At 50.9% G+C, this 20,497-nt stretch overlaps 1 protein-coding gene across 3 annotated transcripts; it reads left to right on the top strand.

Moving 5' to 3' along the window:
* Positions 1-425: 425 nt before the first annotated feature.
* On the top strand, positions 426-18,688 carry ASB1 (ankyrin repeat and SOCS box containing 1). Of its 3 annotated transcripts, none has more exons than XM_037009616.2 (5): positions 426-552; positions 3,680-3,821; positions 5,205-5,586; positions 11,385-11,770; positions 12,994-18,688. In XM_037009616.2, exons 2-5 carry the CDS (start codon positions 3,755-3,757, stop codon positions 13,119-13,121), a joined length of 963 nt encoding a protein of 320 aa, XP_036865511.2. In that variant the 5' UTR covers positions 426-552; positions 3,680-3,754; the 3' UTR covers positions 13,122-18,688. The 3 variants fall into 3 exon arrangements, with proteins under 3 accessions (XP_036865511.2, XP_036865510.2, XP_036865512.2); XM_037009615.2 differs by having other exon boundaries at positions 432-552; positions 5,284-5,586; XM_037009617.2 differs by having other exon boundaries at positions 436-552; positions 3,675-3,821.
* The last annotated feature ends 1,809 nt before the right edge of the window (positions 18,689-20,497 follow it).

Raw genomic sequence — 20,497 nt, 5'->3', positions numbered from 1 at the left:
TGCTGCGAGGATCCTTCGCATCCACGCGCTCCCGGGGCTGCTCCTAAACCGCGGCTGGGCGCGGGGCCACTGCTGCCCGCTGCGGACCTCCTCTGGCCCCCCAGCCGCCCCACTACCCGGCGAGGTCGGATTCGAACCCACGTCTCCCGAGGCCCCACCCACAGCGCCGGGGCAGGGGGCCACGACCCTCCGTGGGGGCGCGCGGGGTGGGCCGACCGGTGGCCGGGCGCGCTAGGCTGCGTCCCCGGACGGGCGGGCTTCCCCAGCCTCCCCGCGCGCCCCGCGGCCCTCGTCGGCGCTCGGCTCTGCCCGCGGGGCGCGCAGGGAGGCCCGGGCGCCTGCTCGGGGCACCGGCGCCCGAGGGGGAGGCCCGCCCGCCAGAAGCCGCGCCCACTGCGCGGCCCCCCAGCCGCGGCGCCGGAAGTGGCCCCGCCGCGCTGCTTCCGGTGTGCGGGCGCCCTCGGCCGTGCGCGGGCTGGCGGGCTGCGGACGGCGGAGCGCCCATGGCGGAGGGCGGCGGTCCCGGCGGGCGGGCCGGGCCGGGGCCCGCAGGTAACGTGCGCGCGGCCGCGGGGACGGGGGCCCGGCCGCGGCGTGCGCAGGCCTCGCGCCGGCGTCCTCTCCTGGGGGACTTGCCCCGTAATTGCCGCGCTGGATTTGAGGGGCCGCGAGTGTGGAAGCAGGACACGGGCCGTCTCCCGGCCCTGGGCGTGCCGGTCAGGAAGGCCCCCGGGCGCAGCCCCCGGGGGTGCCGGTGCCCCTCCCCTCCCGCGTCCACGGCGTGCGCGGGTGCTGCGGCCCAGGGACCGCGACAGGCCGCCCCCGGGGCTGTCGGTGACACAGCAGGTGCGGCCCGTGGCCCACGGCGGAGGAGGCAGCCGGACAGGCCACGCCCACCGCCCCGAATAGCCTTCTCGCTTGGGGCTTCGCCTTGAAATGCTCCTGCATAAACAACTGCCCATTTGTTCAGGAGAGGTTCCCCCTTGGCCTGTGGGGGGATCCCCTCTCTGTTGCCCTGGGTACCAACGCATTTATGTGCTTTGGAGTTTACACGCTGGGCTGTGTGTTTGGAGAATACCCCTCCTAAGAGGTCATGAGGTCCTGAGTACTCCACTGAGAAGTTTGTTATTATTCTAACTCTTACAAATGCTGTAATTTAAGATACAGTGTTGACCGAGTCCGGTGCAAGTAGGGCTTTTCCTCTTCCCGTCCCTTCATCCACCCCTTCCACAAATGTTTATTGAAGATCTTACATTGGCAGAATCCTTGCTGGGACTGGGGACACCCCAGTGAGTAGGAACAGGCCAGACAAGGCCCCTCCTTCCTGGGCTTTGGCTGGTGCGGACTGACCCTGAGGGCAGCCAGGAGCTTAGGGTCTGGGACGTCATTTCCCAGGAGCGAGGGAATGGAAGGAGGGGTGTTAAGGTGGATAGAGGGGCGACTGCTTGCTAGTGTGCGGAGGAGTCCCTGGAACGAAGGCCACGTACAAGGACTTTATATCCACACGGGGCTGCTGTTACTTAGTGTGTTGCAGGCCTGGAGTGGAGAGGCCACAGAGATGTCCAGCTAAAGCTTAAGTGCTCTGTGTGGTGACTGTGTTGTCATTGGAAAAGCTGATCAGAAAAATACAAACTCAAAGTTACTTTTGGGTCTGGAGCTGGGAGAGGGGAGGCTGTATTGAGCTGGGCCTGGCAGTGGGTTGAAAAGAGGTCAGCAAAGGGAGGCCCAGGGAAGAACTTAGCGAACTCACCTGTCAGTCTTTGCCCTACGCCTGCTGAATCTTACCCACTCCTACTTTGAACTTTTTCACTCTTCTGGGGTGAAACTATGCAGTAACTGAAACATCTGAATTGGGATGGTGGTCCCGAGGGGGCCCGCGGTGCCTGCCTGTAGATCTGTTGCAGGTCTGGTTGTGGGAGCAGCTGAGTGACCCATGTGTTTGTGAACCTGCTCTCCCACCTGCTTGTGGCCGTTGTGTCTTACCTCTTCCAGGGGACTGTCAAATCCTGGGGACAGGGAAACGTATTCATCACCCACATTGTACTGTGGCCAAGCCTTGTATACAGTAGGTACTCCGAAGAGATTTGATTTGAATGTAAAAAGCAACTTCCACATTGGGAAGAGCCCACCTGTGGAGGGGCCTGCAGGACAAGTGTGTGTGGTCACAGGCTAGACAGCTGGCCAGACAGAGGCTTGAATGCTGTAATACGACTTCCTGCTCTTTTCTTGTGCTCCTGTCTGTGTAATTAGTTATGTTTACAAAACTCCTAAGTATCTGGAGAATATTTTGGGCTCTAGGGTGAGGTGAAGAACAGTTGTTTGCAGGGAGGTATTTAATTGCACGAATTTGTTGACAGCTTGTTGCTGTAACAGTTCCACAGACTGGGTCGTTTATAAAGAACAGAAATTTATTTTTCATAGTTCTGGTGCCTGAGACCACGGAACCAGCAGATGGTGTGGACGGGGGCCTCCTCCCTGCTTCATGAGGGGCTGTGTCTTCCTGCTGTGCCCTCACGTGGTGGAAGGGGCCTGAAGCTCTCTGGGAATCTCATATTAAGGCCACGGATCCCTTTTATGGGGGTCACCAGCTTGCATGACCTCACCACCTTGGGGGTTAGGATTCCAACATATATTTTGGGGGGACACAAACCTTCAGTAGGTAGCAGCTACTCTTTCCATTCTTCACTGATTTAGATGCCCATTTATCACATATTAAGTTTTTTATGCTGAGGTCTTTTTTGGGCATATGATTCTGTTTGATTTGTTTATCCTTTTCTGATGGGATATAATGAGTTGTGTTATCTGGTAGGGTAGATCTCTTCTCGTATGTACTGAAAAAAAAAAGTGATTGTCATTTATATTACCAATAAACTTTAAGAATATTTCGTCACATCTCCTATAAAAACCCCAAAGAGATTTCTTAACCTCTAAATTTATTTGGTATCATTTAAAATTGTCCTAGCATTGTGTCGTCTCACCCAAGTACTTGCTATAGTTCTCACTGCTTAATTACTGTAGTCCCCCCTGTGGAGCGTGTCAGTTTTATAGTCTTATCATATAGGGCTGGCTTTCTGTGTATGTGCATCTGTTCCTGAGGTGTGACTTGGGTTCGGTTCCGTGCACCACGCTGGTTACCCACGTGGACTGCCCTGTGGCCGTTCCCCACACTGGCATGGTAGGTGGAGTTGTCCATGTCACAAGCAGCCTCATTTGTCTGGCTGTTGAATTTTGCCAAATTCAAGTGTCTTGTAATACAGGAGGTGATATGTTTCTTTTTCCCCCAATATTAAGACATTGCTACATTTTTGGAATGAATTAGAGTAATTCTATGGTAGGTTCTTGATACATATTTAAAATTTCACTTTGGTAGTATTTTAGTAGCAAATCTGTATTTTAAGAGTATAGGATCTTGTATATTAGGTAAGTTTAGCTCATTATCTTCTGCTGCATTGTGTTTTTAAAAATTATCATTGTCAGGTTTTGTGTCAGGAATGTGCTAGTTTCATTAAGGGAAACTTTTTCTGTGCACTGGAAGTTTCTGGACATGGGAATGATTTGTTCTTGAGAGCTCGAGAGGGCCCAGTCTCCAGGAGGGGCGGGCTTGCTGCAGGTGGCGCCCCCTCGTGGTGGGATCAGCAAGGTCGCCATGAGCTGACCGGAGCCCCTCTCTTCAGTGCAGGTCCTAATCTGAAGGAGTGGCTGAGGGAGCAGTTCTGTGACCATCCCCTGGAGCACTGTGAGGACACGCGGCTCCATGACGCAGCCTACGTGGGGGACCTGCAGACCCTCAGGAGCCTGTTGCAGGAGGAGAGCTACCGGAGGTGAGCATCCCTCCCTGCTGGGCCTGGCTCAGAACTCAGGCCTCCTGGGCTGTACCAAACTGAGGCCCATGTCCTGAGGGGTGCACGACTGTGTCTGGTTTGCAGCTGAAGACCCTCATGCTTTCCAGTTCTAGAGGATGGGGAGAAAAGGAGACTGAGAAAGCTCGGTCACATCTGCGGGAGGTAGGGAGACCCGAGGTCAAGTCCAACTCTGTCGTTGACCTTATATTTTCTGGCAACTTCTGGCCACCACTGGGGGTCAGCTTCCTTGGTGCTCCTCCTGACAAGGGCTCCGCCACTCTGTTCCCTGATGGCCCTGCTCCCATGCAGGTCTCTTGGGGCTCTTTATTCTAAGCTGTATGTGTAAATTCACTCCCCGTAATTATTTTCATCTGGTTATCCCCCTTGGGTCCAGACTCCCTGCCGTGCCCACATGTGCATCGCTCCTGTTGTGCCTGTCTCTCTGGCCGCGCTGGCCCTCAGCCCTCTGCCTGCAGGGCCTGGGGCCCATCTTGGGCAGCTGTCTTCTCACCCAGAGATGTGCTGTGTGCTTGCCCTCTTGCTGCCGGTGCCCTGCCAAATCCCACCACTTTCTCCAAGCACGCTGCCCTTATAGCTGAGGAGTCTTGATATTAACTTCCCCCCACTCGGGACACCAGGGAGAGCACGGTCTTCCCTCTCTCTGGGGTGTTCTGTGATTGTTTTGTGTGTCCCAACTATATTTTGGTCTTACCTGCAACCAGAAACTTGCTGTGCTTTTTTTGCGTTTGTTTCCCCGTTAGGGCTAGGCGGGCAGTGAGTTGGAAGAAGAGATGCCTATGTGTCCATACTGAGGCTATTAACTGTTTTTGTGTGTAGGTCCCAAGGGAAGGATTTCCAACAGTGTAGGAATAGGTTTCTTTCTTCTTTTCCTTCTGATGTCTTAGCATTATTTTATTAGAACAGGTATCATTATTTTTTTAAAAACTCTAAATATCTAGAAGGGATTGTTATAATGGCATCACATGGATTATGAATGAATATTTAATATGAATGACTGGAACCCAAAGAAAACCTTAAATTTGTAATAGTAGGGTAAAAACAGTAGAATAAAATAGAGTTCAGCTAGCCTTAGACCAAGTGTTTTCATATTGTTTTTCCTAGTACATTTTTTTTTCTTTCTTCTTGTGTGTGGGCTCAGTGACTGTCTTGTTTCTTGGTAGTATTTTCTGTTGCTGTGTGTTTCTTTGGGAATGTGTCCTTGGAGCTGTAATGCCTGTCCTGCCACACGCACAAATCCAGCAGGGTAAATACACGAAAGCACTTCGTAGACAAGAACACAGATGGAAGCGTCATCAAAGGGCAGGGTGACCGGAGAGGTTGCCTTTCCCCTCTGTCTCACAGGACGCCGCCTTCCACGAGAGGAGGCAGCTTGGAGGTTCCGGCCACCCCTCCCAGCCTGGCTCCCTGTGTTCTTTCTCAGCCGCATCAACGAGAAGTCTGTCTGGTGCTGTGGCTGGCTGCCCTGCACACCCCTGCGGATCGCGGCCACTGCGGGCCACGGGAACTGTGTGGACTTCCTTATCCGGAAGGGGGCGGAGGTGGACCTGGTGGATGTGAAGGGGCAGACCGCCCTGTACGTGGCCGTGGTGAATGGACACCTGGAGAGTGCCCAGATCCTGCTGGAGGCTGGCGCCGACCCCAACGGAAGCCGGCACCATCGCAGCACGCCCGTGTACCACGCCTCTCGGGTGGGCAGGGCCGACATCCTGAAGGCCCTCATCAGGTCAGTGCTGCCAAGGCCCGGCCGCCAGTGCCCCCCATGGGCCCCCAGAGAGCGCGGCACACTGCTGCTGGCTTCTGCAGCCTCGCGCTCGCGCTCTGTTGTGTGTATTTGCTTTTTTCTCTCTCTCAGGTTAGACGTGTTAAGAGGGTTTGTCTACTCTGTTCGTCTTTTTAAGGAGTTACCTAGCTTTATCAGTTCAATTATTTTTCTGCTCTTACTGATTAGTTTCTATTTTTATCTTTTTTTCCCATTTTCCTTAATTTTACTTTGTTTTGTTCTCTAAATTTTTGAGCCGAGTGCTTATTCATTTTTTTCTTGATGAGTAATGTAAACTTTAGAGGTTATTCATTTGTGTTTGCCTGTAGCTTTGGCCGTATCTTCTAAGCTTTTATCTCATTTTAAAAATAGGTCTAATTGAAGTTGGTTTGGAGGGAAAGTTTTAATACAAATTTTTATGAACTTATGATTTTACTACATTGTGCTCAGATGATGTAAACCATATAATTTCCATTTTGGGGATTCTCTGATGTTTAACATTATTTTTTAAATGTCAAACTGCGTTGTTATGGACCTCAACAAAGTACATGACCGTGATGTTTTGTTTGCATAGTACAACAGGGTAGCCTCAGCTATGTGGTCAAGGTTGCTCTGTCTTTTTTTTCATTTTTAACCTTTGGGTCTGCCCCAAATTAGAGATGTCAGTCAGTCTCTGTCACTGTTGTGATTTATCAGTTTCCCCTGTATTTCTCAAAGTTTTGGCTTCCTGTGTTTTGATGCTAATTGAATTCATAAAAGTTCTTGGCTTATGGGTTGTACTCATTATCAAAACAGAAGGGAACTGTGGGTTTCCTTGAAGGCTTGTTTACACAGCATTCTGTTCTATTTAGTTTTAATCTTAGTGGGTTTAATTAGTTTTTTGGGGACTCACCTTTATTATTTGACTGTCTGGGATTCTTTGTTTTTTTTAAAAATACAGTCAGCATTACCATGATGTTAGGTGTATTTCTGTTATCTTCCTGTTTCTTAACTATTCCTTTATTTTGTATCTTTATTGCATAATGTACATTTTCTTTGCTTCCCTTTATATTATTTTAGGTGGTTTATGTTTATGGTTTTATTTTAATTTTACCACTGGTTACATTTGTAAAATTTGAACCAGATTGCATTTTCATTTTCCATGTCTCCAATGACTTCTTTCTACCAAAGATGCTGTTTTCCCTGCTTTCTCTGGAGGCAGTTAGTTCTGCTGTTGGACAGAGTGCCGCTCGGGGAGCTGGTTCTCCGTTGAAAGGGTTAGGTAAGGGTTTGGGGTGGTTCTGAGGAACAGGAAATTGGCATTCTCCACACCCAGTGCAGAACATAGTTTTTAAATGACGTTCTGAGAATATGTTTATTCCTTCAAAGGTTTTATATATTAAATGCTGTGGAGTTGACTTTTGGAAAGCTAAATGAGAGTGATATGGTTGTTTTAAAAGACAGTGGTAAAGCTGTGATGCTTTGCCCCTTCTTTTGAAGTATTTCTAGCCTGATAATCTAAGCTACCTCAGTCCCATCTCTTTGCATCTCAGAGAATGTTAAGTCATGAATCTGGAGATGTTTGTGAGTAGGATCAATAGTGAAATTTCATCTGGGTTCCAGAAATCCCTTTGGGCATTTCAGTCAGTTCACGATGCACACCTGCTTTGAATTCAGTGCAGGCTTGATGTTCAGAAGTACATGCACAGATGCCCTTCGTGAGAGAATGTTATTAAGACGCCTTGTTCCCTTACTGGAGCATAGGACATTACTTTTACAGTGAGGCACTGAGAACACATCTGGTCTGCTGAGAAGCTTTCTGTATTCTAAATTACCAGGTAATTGCCTTTTGGAAAATGGCAGTGATGGGTTAAGTTATTGGACAGATAATAGTCTAAATACAGTCTAAACTCAACTCCTGCCTTTCCTATGTCACTGTCCCTCCTAGGCCAGGCTGCTGTAATTTGCTCTTCCTCTGCAAGTAACCTCCGTTTTGTTACTTGTAAATTCCACTGACATATATTGCTGTTGTTTTCTAAAAAAATGTAACAAGTGGTATTTTTATATGTGCAAAAGTTGTATTGATTCATTGAGTTATCCCAGTGGTTCCTTGCTGGTGACATTAAAAGCAGTAGGGGGATTTTGGAAAATATTCAGGATTAAAATTAACTGGATTCCATCCAGTGTGTTTTTATGAGTGGGTGAAGGGCTGTCTTTCCCCTAGCTCAGCTAACACCAGGTTGTCATACTGCCCAGCATTGCAAAGGATTTGGAAGAGTGTCTGTAGCAGTGGGGAGGAGAAGCGGTCGCCGGCTGACGTCTTGTTCTCCTTTTCTCCGTTGGTTAAGGGTGTGAAATACATTCTGGTTTCTGCAGTGTGGCTCTGTGCGGAATGCCTCTCTCACTCCCAGGAGACCTGGAGAGTGGGTGGTGCTTGCCTCGTGGTGCCTGCTGACGGCGTGGGGGGACGCGGACTGCCGCGGAGCCCGCTTGGCCTTCCTAGTCCTCAGGCCTGGGCTGCCCAGTGCAGCTGTATTGGTTCCAGAGGCAGGTTCCTTGGGACACTCAGAGGTACCGCAGCCGCTGGCTGGTTCCCGCCCTGCATGTTGGGCCGTCATCATTACTTCCGGCGTGCTGCCATGTCCTAGTTCAGATGAAATACGGGTCGGCGGGAGTTGTGAGGACCACAGGACGGCCGGGGCTGCGGGCGCACGAGGAAGCAGGTGCTGGCTGGCCGAGGCGAACTCGCACTGGAGTCAGGTGGGGGCTTCGGGCCGGAGTCCACCGACACGGGGCTGTGCTTTTCTCCCTTTGCAATCATGTATGACCCCATTTCTCACCATATTTTTAATCTACTCAATTATTTGTGCAGACTCAGAGTTTGCTGTATTATCCATAAATTATAATCCATTATTTTGTCACATTTTGATCGTCAAGTTGTTTCAGGTCTGGCTGTGGGGAGCGCCAGCAGGCCAGCTCTGTGCTTGTTCCTTGTGACATCTCCCCGTCGTTCTTTGAGCTGATCCTTACTCGCTGATATGAAAAGCTATTCTGGGATCATATTGTACTTTGCCTTGGGTGCTTTAATTAGTCTTTCTCCAAGGAGTCCTGGTTTCTTTTGGTGGAGAAGGGTGCTTTAAAACCAGGGTCTGGACACTAGGAGTGCTCAGTGCCTGCGGGTGCTGTTCTCAGGTCCTCCTGCTGGGCACAGCGAGGTTACGTGTGCACATTTCTATCTTGTTTCTGTATCTGCACACGTTGGCAGTTGAGAGATCACCCTGATGACCTCTAATCCCTGTGCGCCCGTGTGGGATTCGGCTCCTCACACCGGGGCTGTCCCAGGGCCTCGGAGGAGGAGGGCTCCCGCACAGCCCCAGGGAGCAGCGAGTGCCGTGGGTGTGCCCACGCTGGGGGCGTGGCGTGAAGCTGCCCTGCTGCCGGGCTGTGCTTCCTGTCCTGGCTCCTTCCAGGTGCGTGTGATGTGGGCAGTGGTCTGGCTAGCCTGCATGGTCAGGGCACCTGAAAAAGCCACCCGGCAGCAGGACTTGATGGCGCCAAGTGGGAACACAGTGGGTTAAAGTATTTCTTCTTGCTTTCAACTTTTAGAGGTTGCTTTTCATTTAGTTTACAGTGCATATTTACATGGTTCTGAAGTTAAATCTATAAACTCAATAGCTTTTATCTTTGTGTCCTTCATCCCTTCCCCTAGAGAACTTTAAAAAGTTCTGTGGTTTCTCCTTCCACTGTTAAAAAATGCTCAGACATGTGTATGTGCCTGGGTGTGTGTCATACACCTAATGCATTGCAGCCTTCCACCCTGCCATCCCCCTGGCCAGCCTTCTCACTCCCTGGTGCGCCCCGCAGTCCCTCCTGAGCAGTGTTCAGTGGTGCCCCTCCTTCCCTCTCATAGCGGTTCGGCCCTCCATGTGGGGCGGACCAGGGGCCATCCAGCCAGTCCCCTCTTGATGGACCCCTCGTGATGGGTAGTTTCCTTCCTTCAGCTGTTAGGGGGAATGTTGTGATGAACTGCCTTGTGCATATGTCTTCGCAGAGTTTTGCAAATACATCATGGGAATGGATTCTAAGAAGTGTGATTGATAGATGAAAGGGTGAATGTAGATGTAATTTTGCCAGCTATTGCCAAATTTCCCTCAAGAGGGATTGCTCCCTTTTGAGTTGCCCCCAGAAATGAATAAGATCTCCTGTTTCTTTAAAACCTGGCCAGGAAACTTTTAGATTTTTTCCAATGGTAGGTGGGAAGTGGTATCTCAGGGTAGTTTTAATTTGCATTTGTTTTGAGAGAGGCTGATGGCTAAGAGGCATTTCCAGCATCTCAAGCTAATTTTTCTATGCGATGTGATCTTTTCCTTTTAGAAGCTCTTTACATATTAAGGATATTCACCCTTTGTATCCTTCCCCCAGTCTGCCCCTTAACTATTTTACTTGGCTTTTGCTGTTTTCTCTGCCATGTCAAAATTATTCTATGTTTAATTTTCATGTTAAAAAGCTTTGCTTTTGAATCTTTTCTTGCTTGCTCTTCCAAATTAACTGTAATCAACTTATGTAGCTCCAGGTATGTTACTTTTATTTATTTATAATCAACTTATTTAGCTCTAGGAATGGTATTTTCATTTATGTAATGAATTCAGGGAAGATCGACATCTTAATGATCTTGAGCCTTCCTGTCCAAGACTGGTATGTCTATTTCCTAAGGTCGACTTTTGTGACTTGCAGTAGTATTTTGTAATTTTCCTTGTGCACTTTTGGACATTTAATGTTAAGTTTATGCTTAGATATCTTACTTTAAAGTTTGTTTTGCTACCTTAAATAAGGTCTTTCCCATTTTATCTTTGAACTTTTTTGTTTGTAAAAATGAAGGCTGCTGGTTTTATAACTTGCCACTTTAATAAGTTCTCTCATTGCTTGTGTTTTTATTCTCTGAGAATAGGGAAAACTTTACCTCTTCCTTTCCAGTCTTAATAAGCCAGTTACTTACTTTTGTTTAATTGCACTGACTAATACCTTTATTTAAAATGCCTCTAAAAATAGCGGGCCAGGAAATGGCCGTGTGTGTGTGTCTTGCTCCTGCTTCAGCATGAAAGCTCCTAGTGGTCCTTGTTAGATAGATGCTGTCTTCTGGGTTGAAGAAATATTCTTTATCATGTTAAGGAAATATCTGTCACGTCCTCGTTTTTGAGTATTTGTTAACATGCATAAGTGTTGAATTGTATAATACGCCTCTTTGCCTCTGTAGAGATAATCAGGATTTTCTCCTTAGTTCTGTGAATATGATGGGTTATGTTAATAGAATTTCTGGTACTGGAACTTCCCTTGCTGTCTGGGAAAAGCCCCGTGAAGTTGTGTTGCTCTCCTAACGCACCTCTGGGCCCCCTTCACTGCCGTCCCACCGGGCTGGGTCGGCCCTTAAGCGCGGCTGCGGTCAGGTTGTGGGTGGCGGTTTGCTGGTTTCCCAAGATGAGTTTGGAAGTTTTCCTCTGTTTTCTTTGGTTCAAAATAGCTTAAATAGCTGTGGGATTGTTGGATAGTTAAGGTTTGAAAGAACCCTTAGGAATGTTTTTGTGTGAGTGGATTTCCAGTTCTTGGCTACTGTCTTACCTTGCTGGGAGTAACGGGACCGCTGTGATCTGAGGAGTCGCGAGGCTCCCCGGTGCTCACAGAGCCCAGGCCCGTCTCCCCTGGACGCTTTGGGCTTCCTCTGGAAGCTGCGGGCTTCGGTGGTTAGTCTGCTGCAAGGTCTGATTGTCCCTGTGTCTCCCCTGTAGGTACGGGGCTGACGTCGATGTCAACCACCACTTGACTCCCGACATCCGGCCCCCTTTCTCCCGGCGCCTCACCTCCTTGGTGGTCTGCCCCTTGTACATCAGCGCGGCCTACCACAACCTCCAGTGCTTCAAGCTGCTCCTCCAGGCTGGGGCGAACCCCGACTTCAACTGCAACGGTCCTGTCAACACGCAGGGCTTCTACAGGGGCTCCCCTGGCTGTGTCATGGATGCTGTCCTGCGTCACGGCTGCGAGGTGGCCTTTGTGAGCCTGCTCGTAGAGTTTGGAGCCAACCTGAGCCTGGTGAAGTGGGAATCCTTGGGTCCGGAGTCGAGAGGCAGAAGGAAGGTGGACCCCGAGGCACTGCAGGTCTTCCGAGAAGCCAGAAGTAAGCACCCTGAGTAGCTCCAACTTGCAGTCTGTGTCAACCGAATGAGCCAAGTTAGAGCGATTAGAAAAACAAAACCTTCAACTAAACAGTCAGAATCTTCATTTAGGACTAGGAGTTTTTCAGAGTAGTTGTCAAGATTGGTCTTTTGATTTCCTAGACACCAAGAGTTGATACCAAGAATTCTATTAAAGTACATGTTCTCAATTCCTGGAATTATATTTTCCCCCCTTTGCTCTGCTTTGTGACCCCAAATTCTTCCACCTACCCATGGTTTTCAATGTTGGCCTTACAACAAATTGCAAGCCCTTCCTTCTGTGGGGACCCTCACTTGGCTTTCTTTGGTTCCTTTCAAATACCGTTGATTTGGATTGCATGATTACCTGTCATTTTTGTTACAATAGAGCCACAATCTGCTTATTTATGAAGAAAGAATTTTTTAAGTGAATTAATAAGCTGACAGCCAGAGAGTTTGCATTCGATGCCTGGTGGTGTTAGAGGCTGTCTCTGGGACTCTGAAATGGGCTTCGTGTCCTCTGCAGGCTGCTGTGCGTCCTGTGTGACCTGCCCAGACCCAGCCCTATTCCCACCAGCTCTCGAGGGCATCTGAGTTGACAACCTTTTCCCTGACCCTTACCTCTCCCAGAACTTCAGCTTACTGTGTCTTTGTTGGTGGATTTTCCGAAACCCCTTGTTAAAATGGGCTCCTGTTGAGCCTTTCCCAGAAGGCGCAAGACAGTCGGAGCTGTACTGACCGAGCAGAGCCGCCTGTGTTTGTGCCTGTCTCCTGAGGCAGGATGGGCACCAGGCTGTTTGGACTGGAGTGAAGCTGTCACCTGTCCTTCTTCTGTACTGCTCGGCCTGTGTCCTGCCAGTCCCTTTGGAGGTTCTGGGATTGACCAGGAATAGAAGCTGAAGGTGGTGAAGGCCTGGTGTTCACACCTGCTGAGGCCTTCAGCAGTCAGCTCTTCTTTCTCGGTCCAGAGAATTGCACGGAGTCCAGGTGAAGCTGTTCCAGAGAGCAGATGCCCCAGGTCATAAGGATGGTTTTACTCCTTCCTCAGAAGGGCAGGTGACAAGACCGTCCTCACCGGGGCCTGCTCTCCTCTCTAAAATGTGGGAGTCGGCTCTGTTGGGTCACAGCCAGCCTTTGGGCTTGGAGGTCTTTGGAGAGGAATTAACCTCCCCCCTCTGTCTCTCCCTGTCTTCCCATGGCATTCTAGGTGTCCCCAGGACCTTGCTGAATCTGTGCCGTGTGGCTGTGAGAAGAGCTCTTGGCAAATACCGACTCCATGTGATTCCCTCGCTGCCTCTGCCGGACCCCATAAAAAAGTTTCTGCTCTATGAGTAGAATTCAAGTGCAGGGGTCGATTGCAGTGAGGAGGAAGGTGGCCTGCGGGAGGCGACACCAGTCCTTGGCTCATGAACCACTTCCTGTCGCTGCTGCTGAGACCCATTTGGCTGTCGGTAGAGCAGAGACAGCCTTGTTCTCATGGCTTGTGATTCCATCTGGGGGGCTGTGGCATCTCACAGTCCTTGTCATTGGCAGCCAAGAGGCTTCTACAAAGCTTCTGTTTGCTCTTCCTCAGTATCTCTGTTTTGGATTTTCATAGTTGCATATTAATGAAAAGGGCCTTGAAGTATGTGCAGGTATGGGCTGAGGGTGGAGGCTGCCTCCATTCCCGGGGTGGGGCGGGGGACGACTAGCACTTTCCAGAACAGTGCTTCCGTGTGTTTACTTCTTTATTTCATCGCTGGATCAAAGCCTCCTAACACCTGAGTGAGCAGGGAGTTTTGGTAAAAGAGTGGGGGACAGAAGTGCAGTTCTCGAATGTGCTGGCTGGTTTTCCTGCTCCTGGGGTTGGCGTGTGGCGTTTATCCTGCACACACCCTCCCCTGCCGCTTTGGTGTCCTCTTGTGCCGGGACTGTCATGTGAATTGTCTTTGTTCAAAGATGGTTTCCTGGCCACACGGATGGTCTGTTTTCTCAAGAGTCAGTGTCTGCATTTGTTCTAAATCTACCACTCCCAGCTCCCCAGTGCTGAGCCAGCTAACTGTGCCTAGCATCATGCCAGCCCGTCTCAGGAGTCTCTGCTGTTTCACTCTGGGAGGCTTCCAGACAGCAACTGACTGTGGATGCCAACACTGAAGAACCAGCCAGTAAGTGACGCGTGCGTTTGGACCAAGGATTGCCCCAACAGCATTCACTGCCAGTTCTAACAGAGGAAAATAACCTGCAGTGCCATCTTCTGGGTCCTGCACATGCCAGAAAGGGGGAAGTTCAGTCACCTTCTGGATGGTTCCAAGCTTTAAGTTGCTTGGTGTCCAGTGGACAGAACATCTGGTGGCTGGTTGATGGCTTGTCACTTTTTTGGACCTAATATCTTGGTAGTTGCTCTAAAGCCTGAGAAAGGGGCCAGCAGCAAGGTCAGATGCCCTCCCCTGGCCTGCCAGGCAGTGGTGGACAAGTGGGGAGCTGGGTCACCGTCCTGATGTCTGGCTGTGGCCAGGGCTCACCCACACCTGGGCTGTGCAGCTGGGTGGGCGCTGTGTCAGCAGAGTGAGGCAGTGGGCCAGTGGGCATGGCAGGTGTGCTGTTTCCAGGGAAACCACACTTGTAATTTGAAGCCTGAGGACCATTATTGGATCTCGTGATTGTAACTTGAGAAGTGTTTAGAAACACAGATTCCAAATCTATGTTTAGGTTTTCTGTAATAAGAGAAATCTAACTTGTAACAATTGAACTAATGATAGCTGTTTATTTAATTATTAACATCATTGTGTGTGTTCATGTAGCAGACAGGCAGGGCTTAATCATTGTTGGCATAACCTGAGGACAGACTTCTGAAGCCACCTCGGGTGTTGCGGATGGGCTGTGGGAAACCATGCACCCAGGGGGCTGAGGAGAAAATTCCCTGATGACCAGCGGGAGGCACAGCCACTGACCGGGGGCTTCACTCAACGGAAGGGATGTGGCTGGCCACATGCTGTGACGGGGGCGTGAGGGGGGCATGGCTTTCTGAGGCCTGAGCCCGGGCTGAGCTACTCCTAAAGCACCAGGAGCCTAGTTGTCTGGGTGCATTTGGAGCTTGGGGTTGGTTGTTTCAAGTCAGGAGAGTCTTCCTGGCAGAGGAGAGGGACTGCGGGGCTGGTGGTGGCCACTGAGGGCCATTACAGCCAGCGCCAGGTGCTGCAGGGCTTCAGCGGCAGAGGACCGCGCATTTTTTTCTGGCACTCAAGGTGGGACCAGGACCAAAATTGGGCTGTGGCTAGGGCAGGTGGGGCTTGCTGAGACGTAGGGAAGGGTGTATGGACGTCTGAGCCCCCCATGGGTGGACTGGGCCTCGGGAGGGGGCTTCCTAGCCCCTGGGGTGTGGAAGCGGGCCTGTTGCCTTCCTGGTAGGCCCAGCTCACCTTCCCTGCTCTTGTAACTGGGGGCTTCTTCCTGCCGCCCTTTGGCTCAGGCTCTCTGTGGGTGAGCTGTGCTGCCGCTCTGAAACGCGCTCTGGGTCTGCCCCCCTGATTGCCTTCTGCAGGGGCCTCCAAAGGACAGGGCCTCCCAGGAGCTATGCCTGGGGTAGGAGGGTGGCTCTGCTCTCAGACCTTCTGGAAGTGCTGCCAGTGCAGAAGTCCCACATGTGTGGGCACGGCCTTCAGGCCGCACAGAAGCAAGGGCCCAGCACTGAGTGGGTGTCAAGCTCCTTGCCCAGGGAAACAAGTGCAGGGTTTGTTCCTGGGGCCTTGACCCAGTTTTCCAGGGTCTCTGCACAAAGGAGGGACTGAGTTGATCCTCATAGTTGGGTCTTGTCCAGACGTGGCCAGGGAGGTGGTGTGGCTGGAGAGTGGACGAGTGAGGGAGTAGGGGCTGCCCTGCTCTGCTCCTGGGTTTACCGTGTGCTCTGGGCCTGGCCGAGGAGGCGAGGGCTTCAGTTCCGCCTGTGCAGAGGACAGGCCGCTTGCTCTCCATTCAGCCCACTTTTGCTGATCTGTTCAGAATCCAGCAGCTCTGAGGTCGACCCTCAAGTTGGAAACAGGGCGCTGGCTGCTTAAGGCCGTACCTGTCTGGTCCGAGTGGCACTCACCGCACTAAAGCGCCCTTATTCTTCTGTTGGGTGGCATAGGGCACAGAATAGGAAAGAGTGACTCTCCCCATTGGAGCAGTTTACGGATCGTGCCTCTGAACCCTGGGGTGCCCACTCCTAGGGAAGGACACTATGGGCAGGGGAAACCCGGGTAAGGAGCTGGGGTGTCTGCCAGCCGGGTCCGGGGAGTGCCTGCCTGTGGCCCTTCTGCCACCTGGGGCGCCTGCTGGCTGTTGCTCTGCGTCCTGCACTCTGGGCCTTGGCTGCTGTGCTCAGGTGGGCTGGGGTCAGTCTGGGGCCGGCGGCAGCATTGGTGCCTCTGAGAATCCAGCTCTGGCATCCTGGGTGGGTGTCTTGAATATATTCCCAAACCTTTCAATGCCATACACACCTGTGCCTTTTCATAGCGCTTGTTATTTGTATGTTTATTTATTCATGCTCTGCCTTGTTCCAGAAAAGGGTATGGGGCAGCGAATACTTGGATATTGGTGTTCTGCTTTGACATGTGGTAAGTTTTGGTCAGCATGCCCTTGTTAGATAATTTTAAAGAGAAAGGGCAATTAGCAGTTTCCTAATGTTGACTGTGTTTCTGTTTTCAGGCTTATGTGCCATCATTTGAAGTTTTCTTTTTCCTTATTCCATGAATCGATACTGCAAGTAAAAGGTTCAGGTAGAAGTAGAAAGATGAACACAGGGCAGAGGCAGCCTGGCTCCGCGAGAGGCACCTGCCCGCGCTTGCTGCCTGGAGCGGCGCAGCCGCGGCGCATCGGTGGGGGCCGCCCTCAGGCGGGTGGGCTTCCGGAGTGCCCTTCCCACAGGGCTCTGTGCGGACACGGGGGAGAGCACATGTGGAAGCACTCTGTACTTGAGGGGTCTGTGCCTTGTACTCTACTGTCCCTCTTCCCAGGGGATGCGCGTTTGAGGCAGTGCCAGGGCGGGCAGAGCCTGCCGGCGGGAGTCATGGAGGCCCGGCTTCTAGGCATTGGGCACTCAGGGTCAGAAGCATGAGGACACACACTAAATAATTTATGAAGTCAAGTTTATCCAATTTAAAGGTCATCTATTAGATTAGGTCCTTCCTAATTTGGGTGATTAAATGTCCTTTTATGTAATGAAGGTCATCATAGAGGGAAGTATTTTTATTTTTTAAAATGCTCTTATTTGCCCAAAACAAAAAAGTTGGCTGCCCATTGTGGAGCCCCAGAATTTCTTTTTAAGTTTGCCAGCCCCGGAAATCCCAAAGTCGGGGGACCAGTTTAGCTATAGTGTGTGTTTATGTAATGATGAGAAATTCCCCTTGGATTCGTGGAACAGCCCGCGCGGTGCTGAAGGGTGTGGAAGCGTTCCCGCTCCCTGGTAGCACAAGAACAGACTGAGATCGCCGTGTGCGGTGTTGGGCGTGCGGCCTTATGTCCTGGCAGTGCTGGAGCTGATGGGCAGAGCTGACCTGTGTGCTGATGGGCCTCTGGCCACCCCTGCATTCTTGGGGGACACTCCCAGATATTTGTGTGGCCTTCTCACTTGAGGATGGCCTGTACCTCCGGCCCTGGGTTGGTGAAGGCGTTGGAGGCAGGTCTGCTGGCCCTAGGACTGCTCTCCGGGTGCTCAGTGATCAGCCGTGAGGGTCTGGACTCCCCGCCTGCTTGGATGGCCCTCCCGGAACTGCCTGGTTTGGCCCTGGTTGTTTCTCTCTGGCTCACTTTGCCTTCCCCCCCCACCCTGCACTACCTGACCCCCTAGGTGTGGAGTGAAATAGCTGACAAGCACGCATAGCTGGAGTGGGATCCTGTCCCAGGAGACTTCCACAGAAAGGACATGCTGATTTTGAAGTGCAGTGATGTGTGGAATATATACTTACCAAGTCTGGCTGGACGGTGGGGTGGAGGTAGGAGGTAGTGTGGAGAGGCGGGGTGACTTCTGCCTTCTGCTCGGTGTCTGGAGTGCCTGGGGGACTCCCTTTCTTTATGCCGTTTTGATTTCACATCTCTTCCAAGTAAAAATGTGAAAGTGCACAAGCCCGGTTGGAGTGTGGCGGTCAGGGCACAGCTCTGTGTGTGTGTGTGTGAAATGGGTTTGCTGCTGTGGCTTAGCCAGCAGGGTCCTTGCTCTGCTCCGTGTTTGCACCACTACAAACTACCTGTTTTGTGTCAGGCATGAGGGCGACACGCAGCGGGGCCTGCGGCCTGGGGAGAATGTACCGCTGCCCTTCCGCTTCTCCGTCCTGCCTGCTAATGAATGTGTTTGCCACACAGCCACTGGGACAAGGAATGTTTCTGCACTGTGCCTGAGTGAGAGCTTTCCTAAGTGTGAGGGACAGCTTTGATAGGTCATTGTAACTTTAATAAATGCTTTATTCCCTTTTAATCCCCCCCCCCAGATGCCTTAATTTTGTGGGCTGTTTATCTCAGTGAGTATTAGAATTGGCTGTATGTAATTTTGATATACCCATTTCAGGTGGAAGTGACCCTGGCTCTTTGGAAAGTTCCTAATGATTTGGAGAGGACTCATTTAAACTTGAGCGTCAGACTGCTCTGAGGGGCCCTAAGTGTCATAGGGAGGCCCTCCGAGTGTCTCACAGGCTTAAACGGCTGGGTGAGTCTGCTGCTTAGTGGGATTTCCAGTTTGGAGAATGTCCCAAAGTGTTTGAAACCCATAGCTTTCATGCAAGGTGACGTCCCTGCCGTGCTCTGGGGGGTGGGGATGTGGTGGAGACTTGTGGGCAAGGCCATTGGTTCTGGGCCTCTGTTACATCTTGATGGTGGGAAGATGAGGTGTTAAAGCTGTGGGGTGAAACCAGGAATGAATAAACTAAATAAAGGCATTTGTTCCCCTCTCAGTGACTCCCTCGCACATTCCCTGTATCTGCTATTTCTGATAATCTTTTCACCCCTCACACCCTCCCACAGACACCTCCCTCCCGCTGCACTGGAAAGGTGGCCTCGCTTCCGGCCTCACACCAGCTGGATTTGTGCGCCGTTTTACTTCACTCTCCATTCTTTCCATCTGTTATAGCAGAACCCCTGGTTTTTGCTGGGGTCTTGCCAATCAATGGGTTTCAGCCATGGGCAAGTTTGCTATGGATTCAGTGTGACCAAATAAAATGACAGCAAAATGTTCTTGGGGTGAAAGGGATATATGCAACTTTATTTCCAGGTGGCAGGTCAGTCATTAAAATCCTATTCATTCAGAGCGAGTCTGCATGCAGCAGGCCGGTCTCTCCCCTTGCCTCTAGGCCCCTCTTTCTGCACAGCCGTCCTCTAGGCCTTTTTGCCTGCACAGCCGTCCCACACAGCCATCCTCTGGGCCTCTCTGCACAGTTGTCCGGCACAGCTGTCCTCTGGGCCTCTGTCCTTGGTGCTGCCACCAGCCTCTGCTCTACTCTCCTGCAGCCCTGCAGCCCTGCTCCCGTGTCATGCCCACAGCACTGGGCGGAGCTCTTTATACAGAGTCAAATTGCCCACAGGTGTCAACCAGGGCCAGGTGAGAATCCTGGCCACAGGAACTTCTCATTTTATCCACACTGTACACTTGAATTCCCAGAACAAAGCCTTCATTTCCCAGCCCTTACATATAGCCACATGGGGTCATTTGCCATAGCTCTTTCCTGAAATCTCATTAAAATGACAGGGAATTTCTTACTCTTAATAATCCACTAGGATGGCTATAAATAGCAACACAATTTTGAAACTTCTCAAGGAGACTTGAATGTTGTCCAACATTGAAACATCTGAGAAAACAACACTGTAAGAAATGAGACATCTGAGAACCTGATTTTACCGCAGAGCCCAAAGGCTATGGGATTGGCAGTTCCTGGTGTCTCTAGGAGTGGTGGTGAAAAGGGGTGAAAGGAGAGAGTTGGCTGAAGGCACTTTAAGAGGCAGTTAGGACTCTGCAGCACACACAGGCGGCTGGGTAACTGAAAGGAGGTGTGCCAGACCCAGCCTTCTGTGCGGATAATCCTCAGCCTGCTCACGCTCAAATCCCCCAGCAGGAAATAAAGCAGGCAGAGATGTGTCCCCGGCCTGAACCTATAGCACCGAGCTAAAATGGCGTCACTTGTGTAAGGGACAAACGGGAGGTGGTTGGTCAACATGGGCGTGTAAAGGAAACAACTTAAGGTCACAGGAATTTATAGCTCTTGGGAATCAGCAGGACACCAGCCAGTCCCCAGACACCAAGTCTCTTCATGCTATCTCTGGAATCGTTACCCCAACTCAGCTACCCGGATGTGAATGAGGAAGATCATTTGGCAACCAATTAGCTGAGAAGGCCGCATAATTATCACATTTGTCCCATAAAAAATCCCTGAGTCTGCAAGCAACTCAGAACTGGTTGCTCCTGTAGCCTTGAGTTTCCTGACTTGGGCTTGCAGTTCAAAAGCCTTGCAATGAACCCTTCTTTCTGCTTTGTTTCATTCACTATGCAGAGTTTGGTTTTCGACAAAAGAAAGACCAATGATATACCAATTTTAAACGTGACCAAAGAAATGTTTCCACGTACTACAGTGGATTTCAGCCGACCAGGGAGGCTGAGAAGGACGGCTGTACGGTTCCACGTGACAAGGGCCACCCTAGTGCTGACTTCAGAAGAAGAAAGACTAAGTCCAGGGAGAGGAAATCCTGGGACAAAATACCTCTAAAACCGC

This window comes from Manis javanica, chromosome 12, assembly GCF_040802235.1.
Source record: "Manis javanica isolate MJ-LG chromosome 12, MJ_LKY, whole genome shotgun sequence".
Classification (NCBI taxonomy): Eukaryota; Metazoa; Chordata; class Mammalia; order Pholidota; family Manidae; genus Manis; species Manis javanica.
Note: the sequence above shows the minus strand (reverse complement) of the source record. Positions and strands in the feature narration are given on the sequence as shown.

Coding starts and splice junctions, on each gene's coding strand:
- ASB1 (XM_037009615.2), top strand. CDS start 504: ATGGCGGAGGGCGGCGGTCCCGGCGGGCGGGCCGGGCCGGGGCCCGCA. Junction 553..3,679: donor GGCCGGGCCGGGGCCCGCAG/GTAACGTGCGCG, acceptor TCTTCAGTGCAG/GTCCTAATCTGAAGGAGTGG. Junction 3,822..5,283: donor CAGGAGGAGAGCTACCGGAG/GTGAGCATCCCT, acceptor GTTCTTTCTCAG/CCGCATCAACGAGAAGTCTG.